At 38.8% G+C, this 20,024-nt stretch overlaps 1 protein-coding gene across 1 annotated transcript in view; it reads left to right on the top strand.

Annotated features, from left to right (window-relative positions):
• Nucleotides 1–479: 479 nt before the first annotated feature.
• Nucleotides 480–20,024, top strand: part of dgkb (diacylglycerol kinase, beta) — a 104,747-nt gene continuing 85,202 nt past the window's right edge. The window contains exons 1-5 of the mRNA XM_059338836.1: nucleotides 480–1,240; nucleotides 1,334–2,118; nucleotides 9,830–9,944; nucleotides 10,223–10,475; nucleotides 13,494–13,634. Coding sequence (XP_059194819.1) covers nucleotides 13,565–13,634 — 70 coding nt within the window. The 5' untranslated portion in view covers nucleotides 480–1,240; nucleotides 1,334–2,118; nucleotides 9,830–9,944; nucleotides 10,223–10,475; nucleotides 13,494–13,564. The remainder of the gene's footprint in view (nucleotides 1,241–1,333; nucleotides 2,119–9,829; nucleotides 9,945–10,222; nucleotides 10,476–13,493; nucleotides 13,635–20,024) is intronic.

Below are 20,024 nucleotides of genomic sequence, written 5' to 3'. Positions count from 1 at the left end.
ATGTTCTGCCTATCTTGCATAAATTGAGCATTCAGTCATTCTAATGGATTCATGTTGATCAATATAAGGCTACAGGAGTGGAGCCTAAATTGCTTTTTTATTGCAATTCCTAAGTTGGTAATGAAGTAATATTTTTCATTGCATGTGTTTAAAGTCAGCATGAAACAACATGCAACAAGAACACAGCGTCAATAACATCCATCATTGCATTATTACAGAGTCTAGTGTAAGTGCAGTTGGATTCTCTTACAATCAATGGCTGCTTTCTTCTAACTCCTTATAAATTATCCTTGACATCTTTTCTTGAACTGTTTTCCATCAAGTCCCTTGACCAAACAGTCTTACAGTATGTGATTTCCAAACCAAAGTGATTGGGGAAAAGACATACTGTAGGTAGTCTTATTGACTACGCTATCAGGCTTTCAATTTCAATTTCAATTTCAAGGCTATCAATACTTTTGGTCTTTTCATGGAGATTTGATAAAAACAAGAAAAATATGGAATATCACCACACATTAAAACACTCTAAAGCCAAACCCCAAAACACTCAGAAATTACGAATGGAACCGTTTCACTCTCAAGAAGATGATGGAAAAAGGCATAAATATTCACAGGCTTCTCTGTTTTTCTTCACTCTGCCATCGGAGAAAGGCAGAGGAACGCAGCTCCTCATGCTGCTCGCCACTAGATGTGAATGAAGATATTCACATGCCAGTTCGATATCATCACAACCCTTGTGTTAGCGTAAGAACGTGTTCTGCTCACTGGGTCGAGTGCTAATCACATCAGCAGTGGTCAGGAAAACCTGCAAACGCCTGAGTGCACCAGACAACTCCGCCGACTTTACCTCTGATGTGCGGATGACTGCTGCATGGTTGTGCTTCCCCTTATCAGTACACCTGGTATGGGTGCATGAACGGCATTAAAAATCAGTTATAATTTACCTTTAGTAGTACAAATGTAATCAAACCAACAGAGCTCTGTCAGCGAAGAAAAGATTCTACACCATCGCATGATTTTTAAATGGTTTGTATTTACTGTAATTAATGAATAAATAAAAAAATATTACTATTTCTGTTACCATGCAACTGCATAACATTGTATGTTTTTTTTACCTTTGAGGTCACTTATAAGATTGCCATCAGTTGGTGAGTTTTTTTATTATCTTTCTTTCCTAAACAGATTCTCTGACATTGAGTCATCCCTTTCTGGAGTAAAAAAATGTCAATGTGATTTTTAAGTATGTTGATAATTAAAAGTTTGAAGTGGAACAAGTGTTTCAAATGTTCTACAAGAAAGGAAATTAATTCACCATGTTTCTTGGATTTTAAAGACACCCACAACATTGTGGTGAGACTCCTGAGGACTCGCACATGTGGCCACCAGATCTGACAAGATAAAGGAACGAACACCAGCGACAGTGACTCAAACTGTATCAACAGAAATCCCACAGGAAAGAACATCAGTCCCGCCCACGCTGTGTGATTGACAGGCAGTCTCTGGGAAGTGCAGTAGAGCAAAGATGGGAACAATAAAAAAAAGATATTTAGCAGAATTTCAGTGAAACCTTCATTTTATCACATTTAAATATCTGTTTGACAGTCTGCAGATTTTATCCATGTATAGACACTTTAACTTCAACTAAAAATGTCTTATTTTTTCTCCATCTTTTTCCTACTCTTTTCCTCATTACATAGCAGATGGGAAGAGCGAACAAATGTGATTTGCTCCCTTAGAGCCACAGAATGTTCCAGTGACTCATGCTATGATAATATAGTTCAATGCTCTGCACCAACTGTCTGCAGGGGGACAGAGGGGAGCCCCACTACACTTACACCCATGAATGCACAAACATGGGCACATTAGAACACAATAGACACACACACACACACGTGTGTGTATGATGCTCTATATATATATATACATATTGCATGCATTATACAACTCTACATTTCTACAATGTCATCTAGCAGACACTTGTATCCACAACGTACAAATGAGTATACAGTATTATTATATTTTCCTTCCTAATGGACTGCTTTCCCTGCAGGCTCAGCTGAACCACAGGAAGGTTCAAATGATGGACCAACAAGTTTTCCAACCTACACAACAAAAGAGGTAGTGTGTCAGTACCACAAATTACGGCATGTATGTATGTAGCACAGCTCACAGTACAGCAAATAAAATAGCACACTCGCAGTTGTAAAAAATGCTGCAGTTTAACGGGTCATGTGACTACCACAAGTTACTTTAAAAACGTAAGTTACGTCCAACACGTGATTCACGTAACTTACGTAAACAACATAACTTAAAAATATTTTACTTTTGTTTTCATGCTGGACTTAAACCCTGCTCTACTGGGTGAAAGTCTGCCAGTTGTTTGACCCTGATTTTTAATCCACCCTGTGCAGTTGAGGTACAGTTGTACAACATAAAAAACAAAAATCAGAACACGAATTGATGAGTGAGCCCACACTTAGTAGCATCAATCAGTCTCCCTAGCTTAGCACACTTTATTTTTTTGTAATCAAAGTTGTTATTAGCATTTATTATTTTTCTCAACAGAAACAAATAAACATACAAAAAAAAATTCTAAATTAACAGCACAGACAAATCAAAAAGACAGCATCATCTTAACAGTGTCTATAGAGTCAGCAGCACAATGTTCATCTGAAAGTTAGTTAGTTAGGTTCTTTAAGGATGAAAAAGAAAAAAAATGGAGAGAATATATATACACACACACACACACACTACATTACATCAGGATCACAAATACCATCAAAGCGACGTAACACTCATTGCACATTCTCTCCTTTGAAAAAAGACAAAAATCTCTAGACCAGAGAAAGATTGAAGGCAACCGTTAGACTTTGAGGTTGAATGAAAGTAAAAAATATCATGTATTAAAATGTAGTTTTAATAGTTAGGTTTTTGGGGAAATAGCAGAAATTCTACTGTTTATCTCAGCCAGCTGGAGGAGGGTGTCGTAGTCTGGGTTTGATTGACAGAGAGTGGTAGGCTGAGCCCCGGCAAGGGAACGACAAGTAAAAAAAAGTAAATAAACTATCGCCATAGCCACGCCAGCATCTAAATGGAACAAAGTGATATTTGCAGGGACATTTACATACTGCAGCTGACCAGATAATTGGCTAACTAGCCTGCAAATTGATGTTAGCAGGAGCATTTATCCACTGAATTGTTTGATAAAACATGGCACCATCATATAACCAAAAAGTATTCATTTTGAATATTTTCATCATTTTGGATCCTGATTTTTATCCTTGAAGGAGAACGCAGGACATGTGATTTACAGGGCAAACATTTATGCTTCAGTTGGAATTAATATTTAAAAAGCATGCTGACATGAAGCATTACAACGTTCTGACTGCTTAAACTTACAGTGCCAAGCAGCCTGGACATGTGATTCCTTAAATGTACGTATTTTCAAAAGCAAATCAGTGTGTGTATGAGTGCAGTTGATGACAGCTGAGTCGTGTAAACATATGTGCTTTAAAAATACTAAGTGAAAAGCAATTTAAGATTTGTCTTGGACATGTAGCAGCCTGGAATGAAACCCTTTTTAAATGTTTACTACTACTCCAACATACTGAGACATTTCCTGAAAATGGAAGACGCCTTCGGGCTAATCTAAAGTGTTTTACATTAATGTCAGTCTTTCCTCACTCCTAATGCTCTTTTGCTTCTGCCGGGGGACAGATACTGAGTAAGGGAGACCCAGCTGTCTGTTATCTAGCCAGCATCGATGTGGCTCAGCCCCATGGGAAGGAAGACCTCTGGTCAGCCTGTGTTGATGCACAGGACAGGACCTTACATAATGCTCCCATTATGATACATGGTGTTCTGCGCTAGACTCCACACTCGGGCTGCTATTTATAGCTCAGAGGGCCAGAAGTGGGGTAGGACTGATATACGTGCGGGCTGCTGTCACACAGTGGGGTGGGGGGTCACGGTGGTGACAGAGTCACCGGCTCTCTTCCAAGTAACGGGGTGATTTGATTGGATCTTAGAAGTCGTAATGTTGATTAACATTGCAGTATATTTATTTTACAACCCATCTGCTCACAGCAGAGGCTCCAGGCTGCAATATGTACTGTATGAGAAGTGCTGTAATCATAAGTGCATTAGTATCAGCCAACACTGTACCATGTTGTACTACAAAAAAAAGATGCAGCGGTGTAATAATCCTGTTTAAAGAAATAATATAATACTTTTTATACTGAGTTAACCTGTTAGTGTGCATGAGAAGAATTGCCCACCACCTTATCCCATATTAGCATGGAAAATCTAAGGAAAACATAGGTAGGGAATCACAAGTTCCAATATCTCCCATGGCTTATTTATTATTAATTAATTCAACAAAGTCGTCAGACAATTTTCCTCTGATACCTGAGGGCTTATATAGTGCTTCACATTTTGTTTTGTTTTTCCCATTAAGAACTGCAGTCCTGATTTTCTCCTATAAAAAATTAATTCATTTATTCATTAGCCTTAGCCGCTTATCTGTGCTCGGGTCGTGGGGGGGCTGGAGCCGATCCCAGCTGACGTTGGGCGGCGAGAGGCGGGGTACACCCTGGACAGGTCTCCAGACTATCACAGGGCTGACACATAGAGACAGACAATCACGCTCTCATTCACTCCTACGGGCAATTTAGAGTCACCAATTAAACCTAAGCTGCATGTTTTTGGACTGTGGGAGGAAGCTGGAGGACCAAGTGAGAACCATCGCTGACACGGGGAGAACATGTAAACTCCACACCCTATCAAAACATTTATTGCAAATATTGTCCTCAGGAAGACATTGCAAGCCAAGCTACCATACTGGAGTCCAGTTATGTGCGCAAACCAAATGTTATCCTTCTCCAACCTGCAGTTGTTATTAGGGCTGCCTCAGGCTCGTGTGATCTCTCGGAGAAAACACAGTCTGCAGACCAGACTGTTTATGATAAAGTCTTTGTGCTGTCAGGGAAAGTGTTCGTCCAAAGTTCAGCTTAACCACAAATATGGTGTGGCCTCAAAATTATGAATTTTTTCACATTTCTACCTCGACTCCTGCCTGACGCATAATGTCTAATGCATTCTCATGAAAGGGGTTGGTATGATCTCTTACACAAACGTACAGTATGCTCAGTAGTTTGTAGCATATCTTACCAAATATGACGTTCTTGTGAAACGGTCGCACTATGGGTGTTTTAAATGTGTCATGAACCTTGTCAAATGGAATTACTTGGTTAGATTTAGGAAGTGGCAGAAAAACTATTTAAATCCCTTAAGTAAAAGTACTAATACCACACTGCAGAATGTCTCCACTACAAGTAAAAGTCCCGCATTCAAAACTTACTGAAGTAAAAGTATAAAAGCATCAACATCAAAATATACTTAAAGTATCAAAAGCAAAAGTACTCATGCTGATATTCTAAATATATTTCTGTATTAATATTTCTGATGCATTTATGTAAGCAGCATTTGAATTTGGTCAGATAGGGCTTATCTTAACAGCTTAATATACCGTTGTGAGGTTAAATAATAAAAAATCCTAATCACTTTAAATGTATCATTTTTTGTTATGTTAAATCTCAACCTGAAAAGTAACTAAAACTGTCAGATTAATGTAGTGGAGTAAAAAGTACAATATTTGCCTCAAAATGTAGTGAAGTAGAAGTATAATGTTGCATACAATGGAAATACTCAAGTAAAGTACAAGTACCCCAAAATTGTACTTAAGTACAGTACTTGAGTAAATGTACTTACATTCCACCACTGGATTTAGCCAACAAAAATGCTTCCATAAGGTTAGCAGAAGAGAGAAGATCAGGGTGTGGGATAAACTAGTACTTCAGTACATAACTGCTGGACAGGAACATAGAACATGACGTAGATGGTAATGTATCTACGCAAGAAAGTTAATTTACACGTTAACTTCAGATAACAGCAATAACTTTTTAGTTTCCAAAAGACACAAATACATCACGTTGCGTTCAAGTCCTGTGTTTGTTTGACCCACCCACCAAAAACAGATCTTTTCAGTCTACATATTATTACACCTCATTACCTCCTGTCATAATTATGTGGCTTATCTACAAATTACAGTTTGTTCCTTTGCATAGATATAACTAGGGACGGAGAATGAGAACAGCCTGTAATATGACATCAAAGCAGCAGCACAACATGGAGAACAGTTGCAGGGAGATGTTGAGTAGCGTTTGTTTGGCAAAGCATTGATCTTTGGCTCCGTAAGATAACAGGTCCGAGCCTTTGTAGTCTCTCAATGCTCCACTGGATGTTCGAGTGGATTTTTTTGACATTTCAGATGGCTGAACTAATTTGATTTTGCTTGCAAAGTTACGTAGGTGCTTTTGACTTCCATCGACATCTTATAATCCAGTTTCATGCTGGGTTTTTGTGGCTGTGACATTTTTTTTTTCAAGAGGCCTTTTCTTTCACCACCTTTTGAGTTAGTCACAGTCAGAGCACCATAATATTCACTTTCTCCTCTCTTATTTTGCCTTTCCACCAGAAAAACAAATCTGTATCTAAATTGGTTGAACTGAGCTCAGTGAAATCATTTCAGCCTCAAATCTCCTGACATTCAGGACCAGAAAATGCTGCAAGACGTAGGGGCATAAATGAATTTCTCTCCATTTATGGAGACAAAATGATTACATTTGAATTTTTCCTCTGATGCTCAGAGTGATGCAGTCTGTTGCCAGGGAGGCTACTCCAGCCTGCACACAGCATGCCTGACCAACATGCATAATGACCTCAAGAGATCTCATGATGATGCAGCTCTGATGCACTCAGCAATAACAAGCGCACCTGATGTAAAATCTTTTGTGTCATCTGAATATAAAACACAACAGAACATAAGAGCAAAGGGTTTTTTTTTCTTCTTTATTGTGGTACATAAATTTGGAGTGTAGTCACAACAAACTGTGTGTCACTTTGGCTTAATTAGAAATGTCTCCAGAACAAAACCCTCAGAAATACAAAACATGCATACAGTCTTTCACAAACGGCATATATTAATATCTCACATGCATGTGCCTGAGTCACATCTTATTGTCTGAATGTGCTTAAATTCATAGGGAAATTATTCATCAGCAAGAATTCTGATTATATTTATTATAGGGAATTCACTTACTGCATTTGAAATTTAAAATATTTTGATAATATAATGACTAATCTCTGTTTATTTCAGGTTTACATGTTTGTATATACTGTATCTGCTGTACTATACATTGTTTTTTTAAATTTTAAAGTCAAGATGTAGAATTTACTTAAAATGTGATGGAAACATTTTTTATAATAGTAGTAATGTTTCTACTGCTACTAATAGAATTAATGATAGTAACAATAATGATGACTATAAGTCATACTAGACACAAGACCATAATAAGTGTAATTATTATTATTATTATAACTATTGTTGTTATTTCATTATTATAATTATTGTTGTAACTATTAATATTGTTATTTCATTATTATTATGATTATTATGATTATTATAATGCCTATTATTATAACTATTAATATTGTTGTTTCAGTATTATTGTTGTTGTTGTTATTATTATTATTATGTTATTATAATCAGGTCCACTTACCATTTTTTCATGGTGCTTTCAAGTACATCTCTTTGGAGTTTGTTAAGTTTTTCTGTTTCTTCTGGCATGAATTACACTTATATAATAATAATAATAATAATATGTAAATCATATTTTCATAATAAAGCTGCACTAGTCAGTATTTTTTTATAATTACAATTCAGGTTCAAGAAAAACTGACACGTTTTTCAAATATAATCCAAATATTGTGCAGTGGATGAAAGTGAAGCATCGAGTGATGATGCCCTGTCGCTGCCCACTGACAGTCACATGTGAAGGACACGTCGATACTTCAACTGCCTCTGCCTCTCTGACACAAATGTAAACACCCACATGACCTACACAGACAGCCCGGAGGCAGCACTAAAACACAAACGTTATTTGCACGCTGGTCGGCCGCCACCCACACACACATCCCGCCCATATCTGGGTCATTGTTCAGCGATCATTCATGAAACTCAATCCATGCTGAGGCTTGTGGGTCAGATTAAAGGCTGGTTCCTGTAGGCGGGAAGGCTACGTAGAAGGTGTGAGCAATGTAAAGGTTACATCGAGGTGGGCTGGTAAATGAATTGAAGATATTAGGTTTGTTCCAGGAAGCAGCATGCTTATATAGCGAAAGCCTTTTTATCCTCACAGCCTCGTCGGAAAAGGCAGAGCAGCAGGGCAGAAACTGTTATTGAGTAACCTTTATGTCTCATGCAGAAGGGTTTTCCTGTGAACATATGCTATCTACAAAGCTAGACAGTTGTGAAGAGAAAACATATAAAACAATAAACTTATTCAGTGTAGTTCAAGCTCAGTTATGGCAAATTATGATGGAAAAACTATGTTGTGTTTGCATCAGGGAATGGAGTCAGGCTAACCAAATCTATCTTGGATTTTTTGATCGTTGTTTGTCTCCTATCATAGTCAACATGAGTTATGTTTAACAGTAAAGATGAACTTGTCATAACCTTAAATATGTAAAAAGAAGACATCTTTCAGATAATCGCATTGCAGTGTTTGGAGTGCCACAGGGCTCAGTACTTGGTACATTACTATTTATTGTTTACATGTCGTCTCATGGTGATTTTATGACTATACGAACTAAAAAGACCAACTCATATGCTGATTACACTAAGTTATTTATACTCAACAGTGTCTCATCTTGTTTTTCATATGGTACATCAATAACTGATGGAACTTATGTGAAGTGTATATAGTGATGCATTTGAAATTTGAGTAAACTCAAATTATATCACTAGTGTGGATGGACATGGTAGATACATACATGTCATAGATTGAAAACTAAGATCAGAGAAAAATTGTTAATAATGTAAACATGTCATGTCTTGTGCTTAAAGCGGTTTCAATATTTATCCAAGGCCATACTATCTCCTTAACCTTAACTGAGAGCTGCAAGTGGCTAAACATAAACATCTTAACCATGCTAAGTTGCTATGAGCTTTACAGCTTCAATAATTAAAAATGATGTCATATTATGCTGAGAAAAAATGTGATTTGGCTGGCATTATGTTTGTCTGTTAACAGTATGGATGTACACATATGCACTGTGAATTTAAATGTATTGTGCTGTTATAATTATTTGTTTTTTATTAACTTGTTTTCTGCTGTATTGATATATTTGTTCATGTGAGCTGTGCTGAAAATCTGCTTCTTTTCAAAGAAGCACTGGCTTCTAAAATGCTGTTGCATTCTTATTTCTTTGCTTTTTCGTGCCTGTATGATCATTCTGCAGATTTCTAACATCTCACGTGTTGGTGCTGTGGCTCTAACCCCTGAATTCATTACTATTGATTGCTTCCAGTGAGGCCACCTAAGAATCTGAGCTCGTATCGACATGTCGACTCATCATGCATCTCTGTGGATAAGAGTGTCAGATAAGCCCCAAAATGTCAATGGCACTGTTCGGAAAACTAATGATGGATGATGACCACATTTTGCATTAAGAAGCTTAACCTTCATTGGTAAACACAATTATTCAAAACAAAAGGATATTTTAGCCCTCTCATTTCTTTGTGTCCCCAGAGAACAAAATAAAAAAATTGGTCACAAAAAACTCACCTCTTGTCCCCCTGCATCATCTTCATCTTGTTTCTCTATTTTTTCCCGTTTATTATTTTTCCTTCTCCCTCTCTCTCTGCTTCAACCCCCATCCCCTCCTCCCTCCCTGTCTTAATCTTTTTCTTTTTCCCGCCTTCTCTCAGCTCCTCTGGAGAGGGTATCCCACAGGTTGCTGCACTTACCGCCTGTCGTGTTGAATGCTAATGTGGCCGGCTGATGCGTGCCTCAGTGACCGAAGCAGAGATGGCTTGAAAGGAGGTGGGGGAGTAGTAGTGGGAGAGATGAGAATGAAAGAAAGAGAAAAAGAAAGACGGAGAGAAAGCAGGAGAGCATAGGACCTCAGGGCTTTTTTTTCAGGGGAGGGAGGGGAAGGTGAGGAGTGGAGCTGTTGAGGGGAGGGATGGAGGGATGTGACGTGAGTGAGCGGGAGTATGGAAACTGATCATTGCAGGCAGAGCAGTGTTGGATAATTCTGCTCTCTCTCTCTCTCTCTCTCTCCCCCCACTCCACATCCCCGGCGATGCTGCTCTGACCAGACCCTGCCAGAGAAAAACAAACACATACTCATACACTATCATGCAGCGGAGAGGGCTGCTGCTGCTCCTTCCTCTCCTCTCTTTCATACACAGACACTCCATCTAATTACAAACACCCGCTCCTGCCTTGACAGAAGACCTAGAGGAGGATACGGCAGGAATGTGCCTGAGGAGCTTCATCTGAAAACATCTGCCCGGAGGACTCCTCCCCATCTCACCCATCTCCTGGTGATTAACTCCAGCTCTGCAGCAGGTGAGCTTCATGTTGATAGCACATCTCATTCATGGTGCCGTATGTCGCAGTGGCCACTACCTTCTGTATCTGTGTGTCATGGCATCAGCGTAGATCTGGTGTCAGCAGGGCGCATAGCGCACGGATCCACGCTGAATATCTACACTGCATCACTGGAGCACAGTCAAGCTGATCTGATGACATTTGTGGAAATGGATTTTGATTGTTGAAAGGATGCCAGCCAAGTGTTATGTGAGGATGCACTGCAGTTAGGCAACACCGGAATAAGAGAGAGAGAGGATGATTACAGTGCAGTGCACAGCAGGAATATACCGCACACATCAGTATATTACAGATTCTATCACTGTGTTGGGATTTGACTCATTGGAGATTGAAGATGAATAACAAGATTCTTTTTTTTTTGCTGTCAGTGCGAAACATTAAATGAGACCTTGCAGAGCATTTTCTAGTTCCAGCTCCAGCGGCAGATCAAAGTTTATGCGAGGGAGGCTGATTCCCACGCACCCAGCGTGTTCCCACAGAAACACTGGTGGCTGCACATTGTGTTGACTGTTGCTTTCCCTTTTATTGTGTACTCTATATAATAATAATGATGCTCCCTTAATAATTTACACAGCCTTTGCCCATGCAATTGCCCCTTTCATTCAATGGGTTCTTAAAGGTAAAAATGTGGTACCACATGGGAAGTTCCTGCATGCACACGTATTCATGCATGGATACACACACACACACACACACACCTGCATAAACACAGGCACACATAGCCACGAGTCAGAACAGAATTACACATTTATACCTCACAAAAACCACAGCGGTGTGTACTGTTTAAACACCTACATGCAAATGCACACATCCATCCTCCGCATGAATGAACATGTCCACTTGTTGATCCACAGTTTCAGTAATTGGGGCAGATGCTTCACTGGCTGATGTACCGCACACACACACACACACACACACACACACACACACATACACACAAAGATGTCTGAGTGACATCTACACAAACATACAATTATGTGCAGGGAAAGCAAGGTCATATAAATCTCAACGTCCATGATGTTGCACTAATCAGTACAGCAACATATAATGTTGACATCAGGTTGACACTTGGCGTTTATTAAATGCATGTTCTCCACCCTTCGAAAAGGATGGAGGGCCCTCCTGCACAACACCCACAAGCAGCAAACAGCACGATTCTGTCTTAAACAGTTGCATCCAACCCTAAAATATTTTGTTTCTCCACGGTGGTTTAAATGCTGCTTTAATAGTTGTAATTGCTGTTCTAGCAGGAACACTTACGACTTCTAATTTACCTCCAGTGAAACACTCGATGTTGGACTCGGTTCAAAAACACCAGCCTGCAAAAAGGCGTTATAGCTTGAACTCGATTGTGTTGCCATCATAGCAACCAGTCAGGCTGATGCAAGGTCATTTGCAAAGCAGCACCAACACAGCTTTGAATGCCCAAATTAGGCTTTTATTTTCACACCAAGCACCCTTCCACTCCCCTTCAACTTGTTGCAAATACTTCATGATTTCTCACTCCGAGCCCATCAGTAGTGCTGACAGTAAATTTAGTTTTTATTTCATATCAGAGTCATTTTCAAGAGTTAGAGAAGAATAAAAGGGTGACCGGACATGCATTTTCCGGATGTTGCATCGACATTTCTAATGGGACTTTATGTTGTTTAATAGAGCGTAGCACTAATAAAAGGCTTTCTAGGTTGGGGGTTTAATTCTCACTAGGGCAATCTGTGAGGTTTTTTAATTAAACAAATCCAATAAATCAACAAGTCCTCCAGCCCCCACACAACCACATATGTTGTTTACACAAGCTCGTACCTAAACACAACCGTTTTAAAAACTTGGTTATTATTGTGAAAATGTGACAGTCTGGTTAGGTTTAGGCAACAAAACTATTTGGATAGGTTTAGGAAAAGATCATGGGTTGTGCTAAAATAGGTATGTTTGTTAAATTACTCAACTTCTGTACATAAGTATGTTACATGCTCACCCACATGATGTAAAACTTGAAGTGCTTACTTTAGATATATAACTTTTGGTTTAACTCAGGACACAGACTGTGGTCTCCTGGGTCAAATACCATTTTTTGTCAAGCCGTCCCTCCACCCAGACAATCCTCTCTCAATGGACTTTGTTGCTCTATATACTTCATCACCTGCCTTCCTCGCTTATTCCCATAAAGAGGTTGCTTCCTAACAATACATGTAATATATGCCTTTTGGGGGGGGAGTTCAGTCTCAAATAAACACTTAAACACACACAATTTTTTTTTTTTACTTAATAGAGCTACATAATGCAAAGTAAATAAATAGTCAATAAACACTATGTTAATGTTGGACTTTGTTGTAAGCTAATGATAGACTGTTACTGTAGCACACTAAACAGTTAAAAAAATCAATTTAATGAATGATAAACGTTTTAGTTGGTCTCTCTTAACGGTTCCATCGTTAAATCTTTCTTTTTAAACACTCCCTATAATGTGATTTGAACTTTACTGGTAACATTTGTTTCTATCTATAAAAATCAGTTTCTAATTATGGTGGAGTCTGTACTTTGGCTTCATCCTACACTGGCAGACAAACATGAATGTCAATTCCTGAAATGTCAAGTCCTTGCAACAACTCTGAAAAACATGGCGTTCAATAGACAAAGGGACATTTTGGCTGTCATTTTGCCGGGTGTTGAGATGACAGCTGAAGAAAGAAGAGCAGCCAGGGAAACCGGGGGAAATACGACATATCAGTGTTACGGGAACTGAAACAAAATGACATTTTGATATATCTGAATATGTTTATGTATCTACAGTATTTCTGACCTTTAGCAATGCGGAAACCGATAAAGCCTCTAACTGCAAACAAGCATCTCCGGCTCCAATTCAGCCGCATATTCGCATTTAACTTGCTTTGTCATTTTCACAGCCATTAAGTAATAAGAGATGTCTGAGGCTGGTAATGGGCCAGGTGATCTGATGTCTGTTGTTGTTTTTTTCAGCGTGTGACGTCCCGCTGTGTGTTGCTGCCCGGGGAATGCTCGGCGGACGGAGAGAAGAGGTCTGAAACACAATGAGCATCCAGGACAAATGGGTCACACTGACCCCAGCTGAATTCGCCCTGCTCCAAGAATACACCCAGTGTGAGTAGGAGAGGTACTCTGTGTTTGTGTCTGACTGTGATAAGGAGAGTCTGTATTTTTCTAGGTGTCTCTCTGTACATGTGCGATCCTGTTCACGGAGAACAAGTCATTTTCCAGGTGACATGACACTCCCACGCAGCCATTAACGGTTCTCTGCCGCAAGTCAACATCTGCCACTTGCGCTGTTCAACTTTTACTTTTTTAGTTCTTTAACAGGTACATCTCAGAAAAGAACAGAACAGAATATAAAATGTCAGGGATTTGTGCTGCCATCTTTGCCTTCTTTATTCTTATAGCTGCACTAATCAACATTTTTATATTAACGATTGATGTAGTGACAAACCTGCAGACAGCTTTCACTCAAATCTGCAGTTTGTCTCAGCTACATGGAGCTTCTATGGAGATTATTCAGCTCAGTGTTTTGGCCCCTTCACTCTTTTTGCGGATTTGTCCTGTTTCCAGAAGCAGCAGTTAACTTTTTCCAACTACAAAAAAGCTCCTATAAACCCATTTTATGCTACCTGCCCAGCCCCCAATCTTGATAAAACCATCATCTGACATGATTTAGCCTCTGGGGGCAAGGGCTGATATTTCAGGGGAGACATCTACAAATGGATAGTTTCACATGTAGCCAGTGTTGCTAAGTTGGCTGAGTTACTGAAAAGCTAATAGTCTTAAGACGACTGCCGGTGGGTTTTGAGAATGTATTACGGCCAATGCATTCTGCCTCTTTTGCTTTCTACATAAAATACTGTTATGTTATGCAATACTGTTTGGACTAGAAACAGCAACCAGAATGCTTCTGATATCAAAATATGATCCTACATTCTTATGCACGATCTGGTTACAGAGATTGGTGAGCCTCAAACAGCAGACAGACAAAGTAAGCGACTACCTGGTGAATGAATAGAGCATCACACACCTAGAGAGACAAATGTTTCCCTCTGGAAACAGGGCAAATTTTTGACAACATGATATGCTGTTTGTGAGTAGCCAGAAAAGTCAAATAATGCAGGTTTAATACCGGGTTGTGTCTCTCAGTGTGAGTCCTCATACATACAGATACAATCATACGTCTCAGTTTTCAACTAAAACCAATGAGAGGTCTGGGTGAATTTGGAGTTGTATGCATGCATGTTACTCGCTTGTCGATTGTGGCATGCTTCATGATCTTTACACATCACATGTAAACAGGTAAACATCTTCCGTTAACACCTGACAGTCGCTCGTGCTTCTCCATGACCCCCTTGACCATCCCTTACTTTCTGTCATGTGACAGCTGTCATGATATTTCCTAATTTTTCTCCAGTCCTATAACACCTCAGGACTTTAGGCGCTGCAGTGGGAGATCCTTTTTTTTCATTTTGATTATATTTCACTTGTTGGTGATTCAAAAATAATGACGTGAAACAGGTAGCAGTTATGTGGAACATTAATTATGCTATGATGAAATATTATCATGAACAGGTGTTATTCATCAAGTAGAAACTAGATTTTTAGGACCGTTAAGAGGTTTTGTTGAATCTGATTTGGACAAGGCAAAAGAGAAAACCTCTTTATTACCTAAGAGCTTTAGGATATAGAAAGATAGATCACTGAAAAAGTTCCATGATTTAAAAATTTGCATTATCTATTATGTTAGTTAGGTGAATTTGCTGCTGTTTTCATTGTTGCTATTACCTTTTTGGTGACTATTGTGTGAATCACAGATAAAAGATTTATTGTGAAAGAGTTCAAACTGAAATTGACTTTTTGCTAGCAGGATAAGGATAGAATAGATATTCAGAATAAAACAAATGGCTCATTTTAATGCATTGTCTTTGTGAGGTTCTGCTGTCCTTGTACTGTTTACCACACAGCAATTCCAATTATCATAACTTGATCACAGTCGGGGCAAATAGACAAATTGGTCTTTTTTTACATGTTTTTGTTTGTCAGAGTTGAGTTGGATGAGAAGACTGACAGCATAGCACAGACTGCAGGTAGTGTAAACTCATAGTCTCTCTCTGCAGCCACAGTGATTCAATGTATTATTATTTTCCCTGTATTCGTGACTCCGAATTTTGAAATGAACATTTTCTGCCTTAAATATTTAGTAAAGACTAAAATGCAGATAATACGCTTCAGCAGTGACACCAATTTCTTTAAAAATGTTAGTGTTGTCCCCTCCTGGCACACAGCGTCTAAGCAGAAGTATCCTTTATGTTCATTGTGTAATTGGATAATTTCTGATGGATCATGTTGTGATAGCAAGCAAAGGGCGCCCCCTCTGCGGTTTAGTTACTCTTTAAGGAATTGGGTATTTCTGTGTGAAGTCAAGGAGAAATATTGAAAAGAAGTCTGAAGAACCTCTTGGATGTCACTTTTTGACACACTGGGTAGCCTCATCTGATGCTCCATGGTCGCAGTCAAACCTGGTTAACATTGTGACTTCTATGATAAACTTTTAGACTAAACACATTAAATCAATCTGTCTCTTGAAATACACTGAGATGAAATCCATATCAATCCTGTCATCTTATGTCTGGTAGGAAAGCAAAACATATTTGAAAATGTTCTAACTTGATGCAAATTTTCACTTCATCAATATGGATTTTTGGAACGTTGACATGAGTTTGATTTCTGCTTTCATAAATCCAATAATCCTCCTCATAAATAAGACATAAATTCTCTCTGATAGCATCGATTCTCCGATTCAACAATAACAAAAGAGTGTCCCTCTGTCTGCCGTGATGAGATTTGTATCTGTATGAGTTAATTCACTGTGGTTAATCTCAAACATCCCTTCTCCATCTAATGATAAAATTCTGATGTTGTAATTGCATACTGCATGTAGGAAGCTCAAGCTGCTGAAGCATTTAATCTGCGTGCCGCCGCTTTAGCTCTGAATGATTCATTCGCAACCCAACAAATGGCTCCCCTGCTCACCAGACTGTGCTCTGGATGCCTGGAGTTTATGTTACGCTCCAAGATGTTGACACATTTAATCATTTGAAATGGTACCAGGGATGGAAAATATGACGATACCTGGCAGGCTGACTGCGGGATGCTGTGCACCACCCACACATAGTTTTGGACAGACTTTGAAAGTACAAGTCACAGTAAATCGTCTGTCGGCAGGCAAACAATGGAACTAACTGTGGACAAGAAATGGAGTCATTAGGTGTCCAACTTTTTTTTTTTAGATCCTAAGTGCTTTTTGTAACAGGGTCGACACAGTGGTGGAATATATTTCAGAGCTATTTTCAGTGTCAAACACAACATCTTGGAGGCATTTAAAACTGCAGCACCAAGTATGAATGTTAATAATTAATGCTTTTCACCCAGGATCTCTTGTTCCACTGTTTCACTTGGTAATGACATTTCTCCCTTTAATTGCTTTGTGCCTAGTGACAACATTGTTCCTTACTCCAAGGAGCTCCCCTGCTCCCTCTACTAGATACTACACTCAAGAGCCAATCAGGTTCTGGGGTTTTTTTATGGGTTGTTTTTTTTTTTGCAAATGGGTGTTTGAGTTTGTTGAATCAAACAAGAAAAACACAAGTCTTAACAACGTAGCTTGAAATAAAAACTGGGTGGGAATAAAAGGGAAAGTGAAGATGGAACTGAAGTGTCTTGGTGTGTGTGCACATCTGCGTGCAGGCGAGTGTGCACGCTAGACAGATTTGGATAATCATGTTTCCACGAGCTCCGGGCGACTCTTTGTGCACTGTGCAGCTACAGGTTATAAAATATCCCATTCTCTGAGCAGCAACAAAGGGCATCACATTGCCTCACCTTCCCTCCTCATCCCGCCCTTCATCTAGCTTCCCGCTGTATCTCTCCCTTCCTTCTCATTAAAGGAGAGCTATGCACACTTTCATAACATTTTAATAGCTGTGCGCCGAGTCAGGCACAACATCTCACTCACAACAATTAGAGTTCCTCTGTATCGGATATAAATGCTAATGTGCAGAGTGCTACTTTATACAGAGGGAAAATTCTTTTACATTTAAAGGTAAACAAGGTCCTCAGTGTGTTTATGAACAAAAATAAAACATGCCCTCTGATTACTGTGTGCCACACAATGGTTAAATCATTAGCCTGATTGAGAAAATACATTGTAATTCAGCAGTGCCTGGTGAATGTGACAGGCAATCAGTCGGATACATAATCACTCTGCTTTGTAATGGTTTTGTGAGGAGGGCATGCTAATAAAGGTGGTCAATAATGATGACACACACTCACAGTCCAATGTGAAGCAATTATTTCTAGTCACTGTCGGTAAAATGCATCCTGAGAAAAAAAATCAAAGGTCTAAAGCCATTAGTACAGGAGACGCAATGTTATAACCAACAAAAAGCTGTTAAGAGGAGCTCAAATTCACATTTAAATGGATGCAGAACATCATCCATTGTTAACCTTTGCACAATAAACCACAGATACATCTGGTAATTGTGGGGGATATTTGGCTTAAAATCGGATGAAAAATGAATCAATGTTGTATTTACTCAGTCTGAGAGAACACGTAATATTTATGATACAGTTTCATCAAGCTGAACTGATTTTGAAAAGAAAAATCCAGTGACAACACTTTCCTTTCTGAACCCCCAACACACCTGCTGATTATCAATCAGTGACGTGCTGGGCAGTTTGAGAATCAGCAACTTTACCTCAGGGTCCCTGGCTGCTCTGTTTATATAATGGCAGGTTGAAGTTTCTCTGTTTGGGAAGCAGACGTCATTTTACCAACTGTAAAAGTAATTAAACCTGTGAAGAGGTAAGAGACACGGCAGCTAATATGAAGCACTAACTAACACAGGTAGTGAGAGATGAACCAGGCCCTCCAGTGCATGTGAGAAAAAGGTGCTTCTAATTAACTTCTGTTACATTTAGAATCTGTGGCGCAGCAAATTGATTTAACAGCAGGGCTCATAAACGCTCTGTAGCATGCAGTAATTATCACAGCAAATCTCTGACTGATCAAGTTATTTTTGTGTTTTACAGGGTGCTAAAACTGTGCCCTATTTTCTCAAAAAAAATTAACAGTAATATGCTTAATAGATTTGGTTTAAAACTAAAGGAGAGTGAATGTTGAACTAATATGCTAATGCTTTGTATCTGCTAAATGTGCTGGTCAACAGGTGTACCATCATTAAAACATGATAATCTGTCACTGTTGTGTTTGTATCGTGTTTCTGTTGTCCCCACATTAAAAAAGCTAGCTAATTTTAGGTGTTAGCTGACCCAAAATTAGCTTCATTGCAGCTAGTTGTTGACCTAGAATTTCCAACTTTTTTCTATTCAAACATGTGACATACATTCGCCAGTATGGTCACATTATTTCACTCAATATGTTTCATAGATTTGTTTAAAACCAGCTAGCTAAAAAGGAGAGTGAATGTTGAATTTGTATTCCTCAGGTGGGCGGAAACAGACTCCAAATGAATGCTTATACTTTGAATCTGCTAAATGTGCTGGCTGACAAGTTCACCATGTTTTATCACTGTCACTGTTGTGTTTATAGATTGTTTCTGTAGTCCCCACATTAAAAAAGTAAAAGAAAATCAATTGCAGGTTTAAACATTCTGCTTATTCAAGGTAACACTGGCAACATTACTGCAAGTCTCGACAAAATCAGTGTTTCAAATTACCCTTATTATGTATCTAAAACAGGTTGAAGTTGCTGTGGTAAATTTTTAGAGTTACTTACCATGAGTTAAGCAGTGTGTAAGCAGTGTAAACTGGCCCATTTTTGAATTATCTTGCGAGTTGGGCGGAGTCAGCTTTGCCAAAATGGCGACTGTGGGAACGCCCACAAAGATTCATTTGCGTTCTTCAGAACCCAATGGGTGACCTCACGGAGGCTAGTTTAAAGTTTAAACTCTTGCTTGGTTATAATAATTGATATGTTTAGATAAACATTTTTCACCAATATGGTCACATTATTTAAATCAATATGTTTCATAGATTTGTCGAAAACCATGTAGCTTCAAAGGAAAGTGAAATGTTGAATTTATACTCATCAAGTTGCCAGAAACATGACTGATGCTTTGTATCTGCTAAATGTGTTGCTAAGTTCACCATTTTTAAAAAGATGACATCATGTCACTATTGTATTTTCTGCAACTTGTTCCAGATGTCCCCAAATTATCAAAATAAAAAGCAGTTTAAACTTTTGCTTGGTTGGTAAACTAATCTTGGCTAGCTGGCCCAAGTTTAAATTAGCTTCATAGCTATAGTTAGCGAGCTATACTGACTTCTAAAATCATAAATATCCTCATTATGTTGGTGTTTTTATGTTAAGATCAACATGTTGGGCAGTACTTATATTTGCTTTCTTTCAGAGAGTGAAATGAGCCAGAGTTTGTTTTTTTTGCAGTTGGGCATGTGCAGAACGAATTGGGAACA

The sequence above is a fragment of the Centropristis striata genome, chromosome 8 (assembly GCF_030273125.1).
Source record: "Centropristis striata isolate RG_2023a ecotype Rhode Island chromosome 8, C.striata_1.0, whole genome shotgun sequence".
Classification (NCBI taxonomy): Eukaryota; Metazoa; Chordata; class Actinopteri; order Perciformes; family Serranidae; genus Centropristis; species Centropristis striata.
Note: the sequence above shows the minus strand (reverse complement) of the source record. Positions and strands in the feature narration are given on the sequence as shown.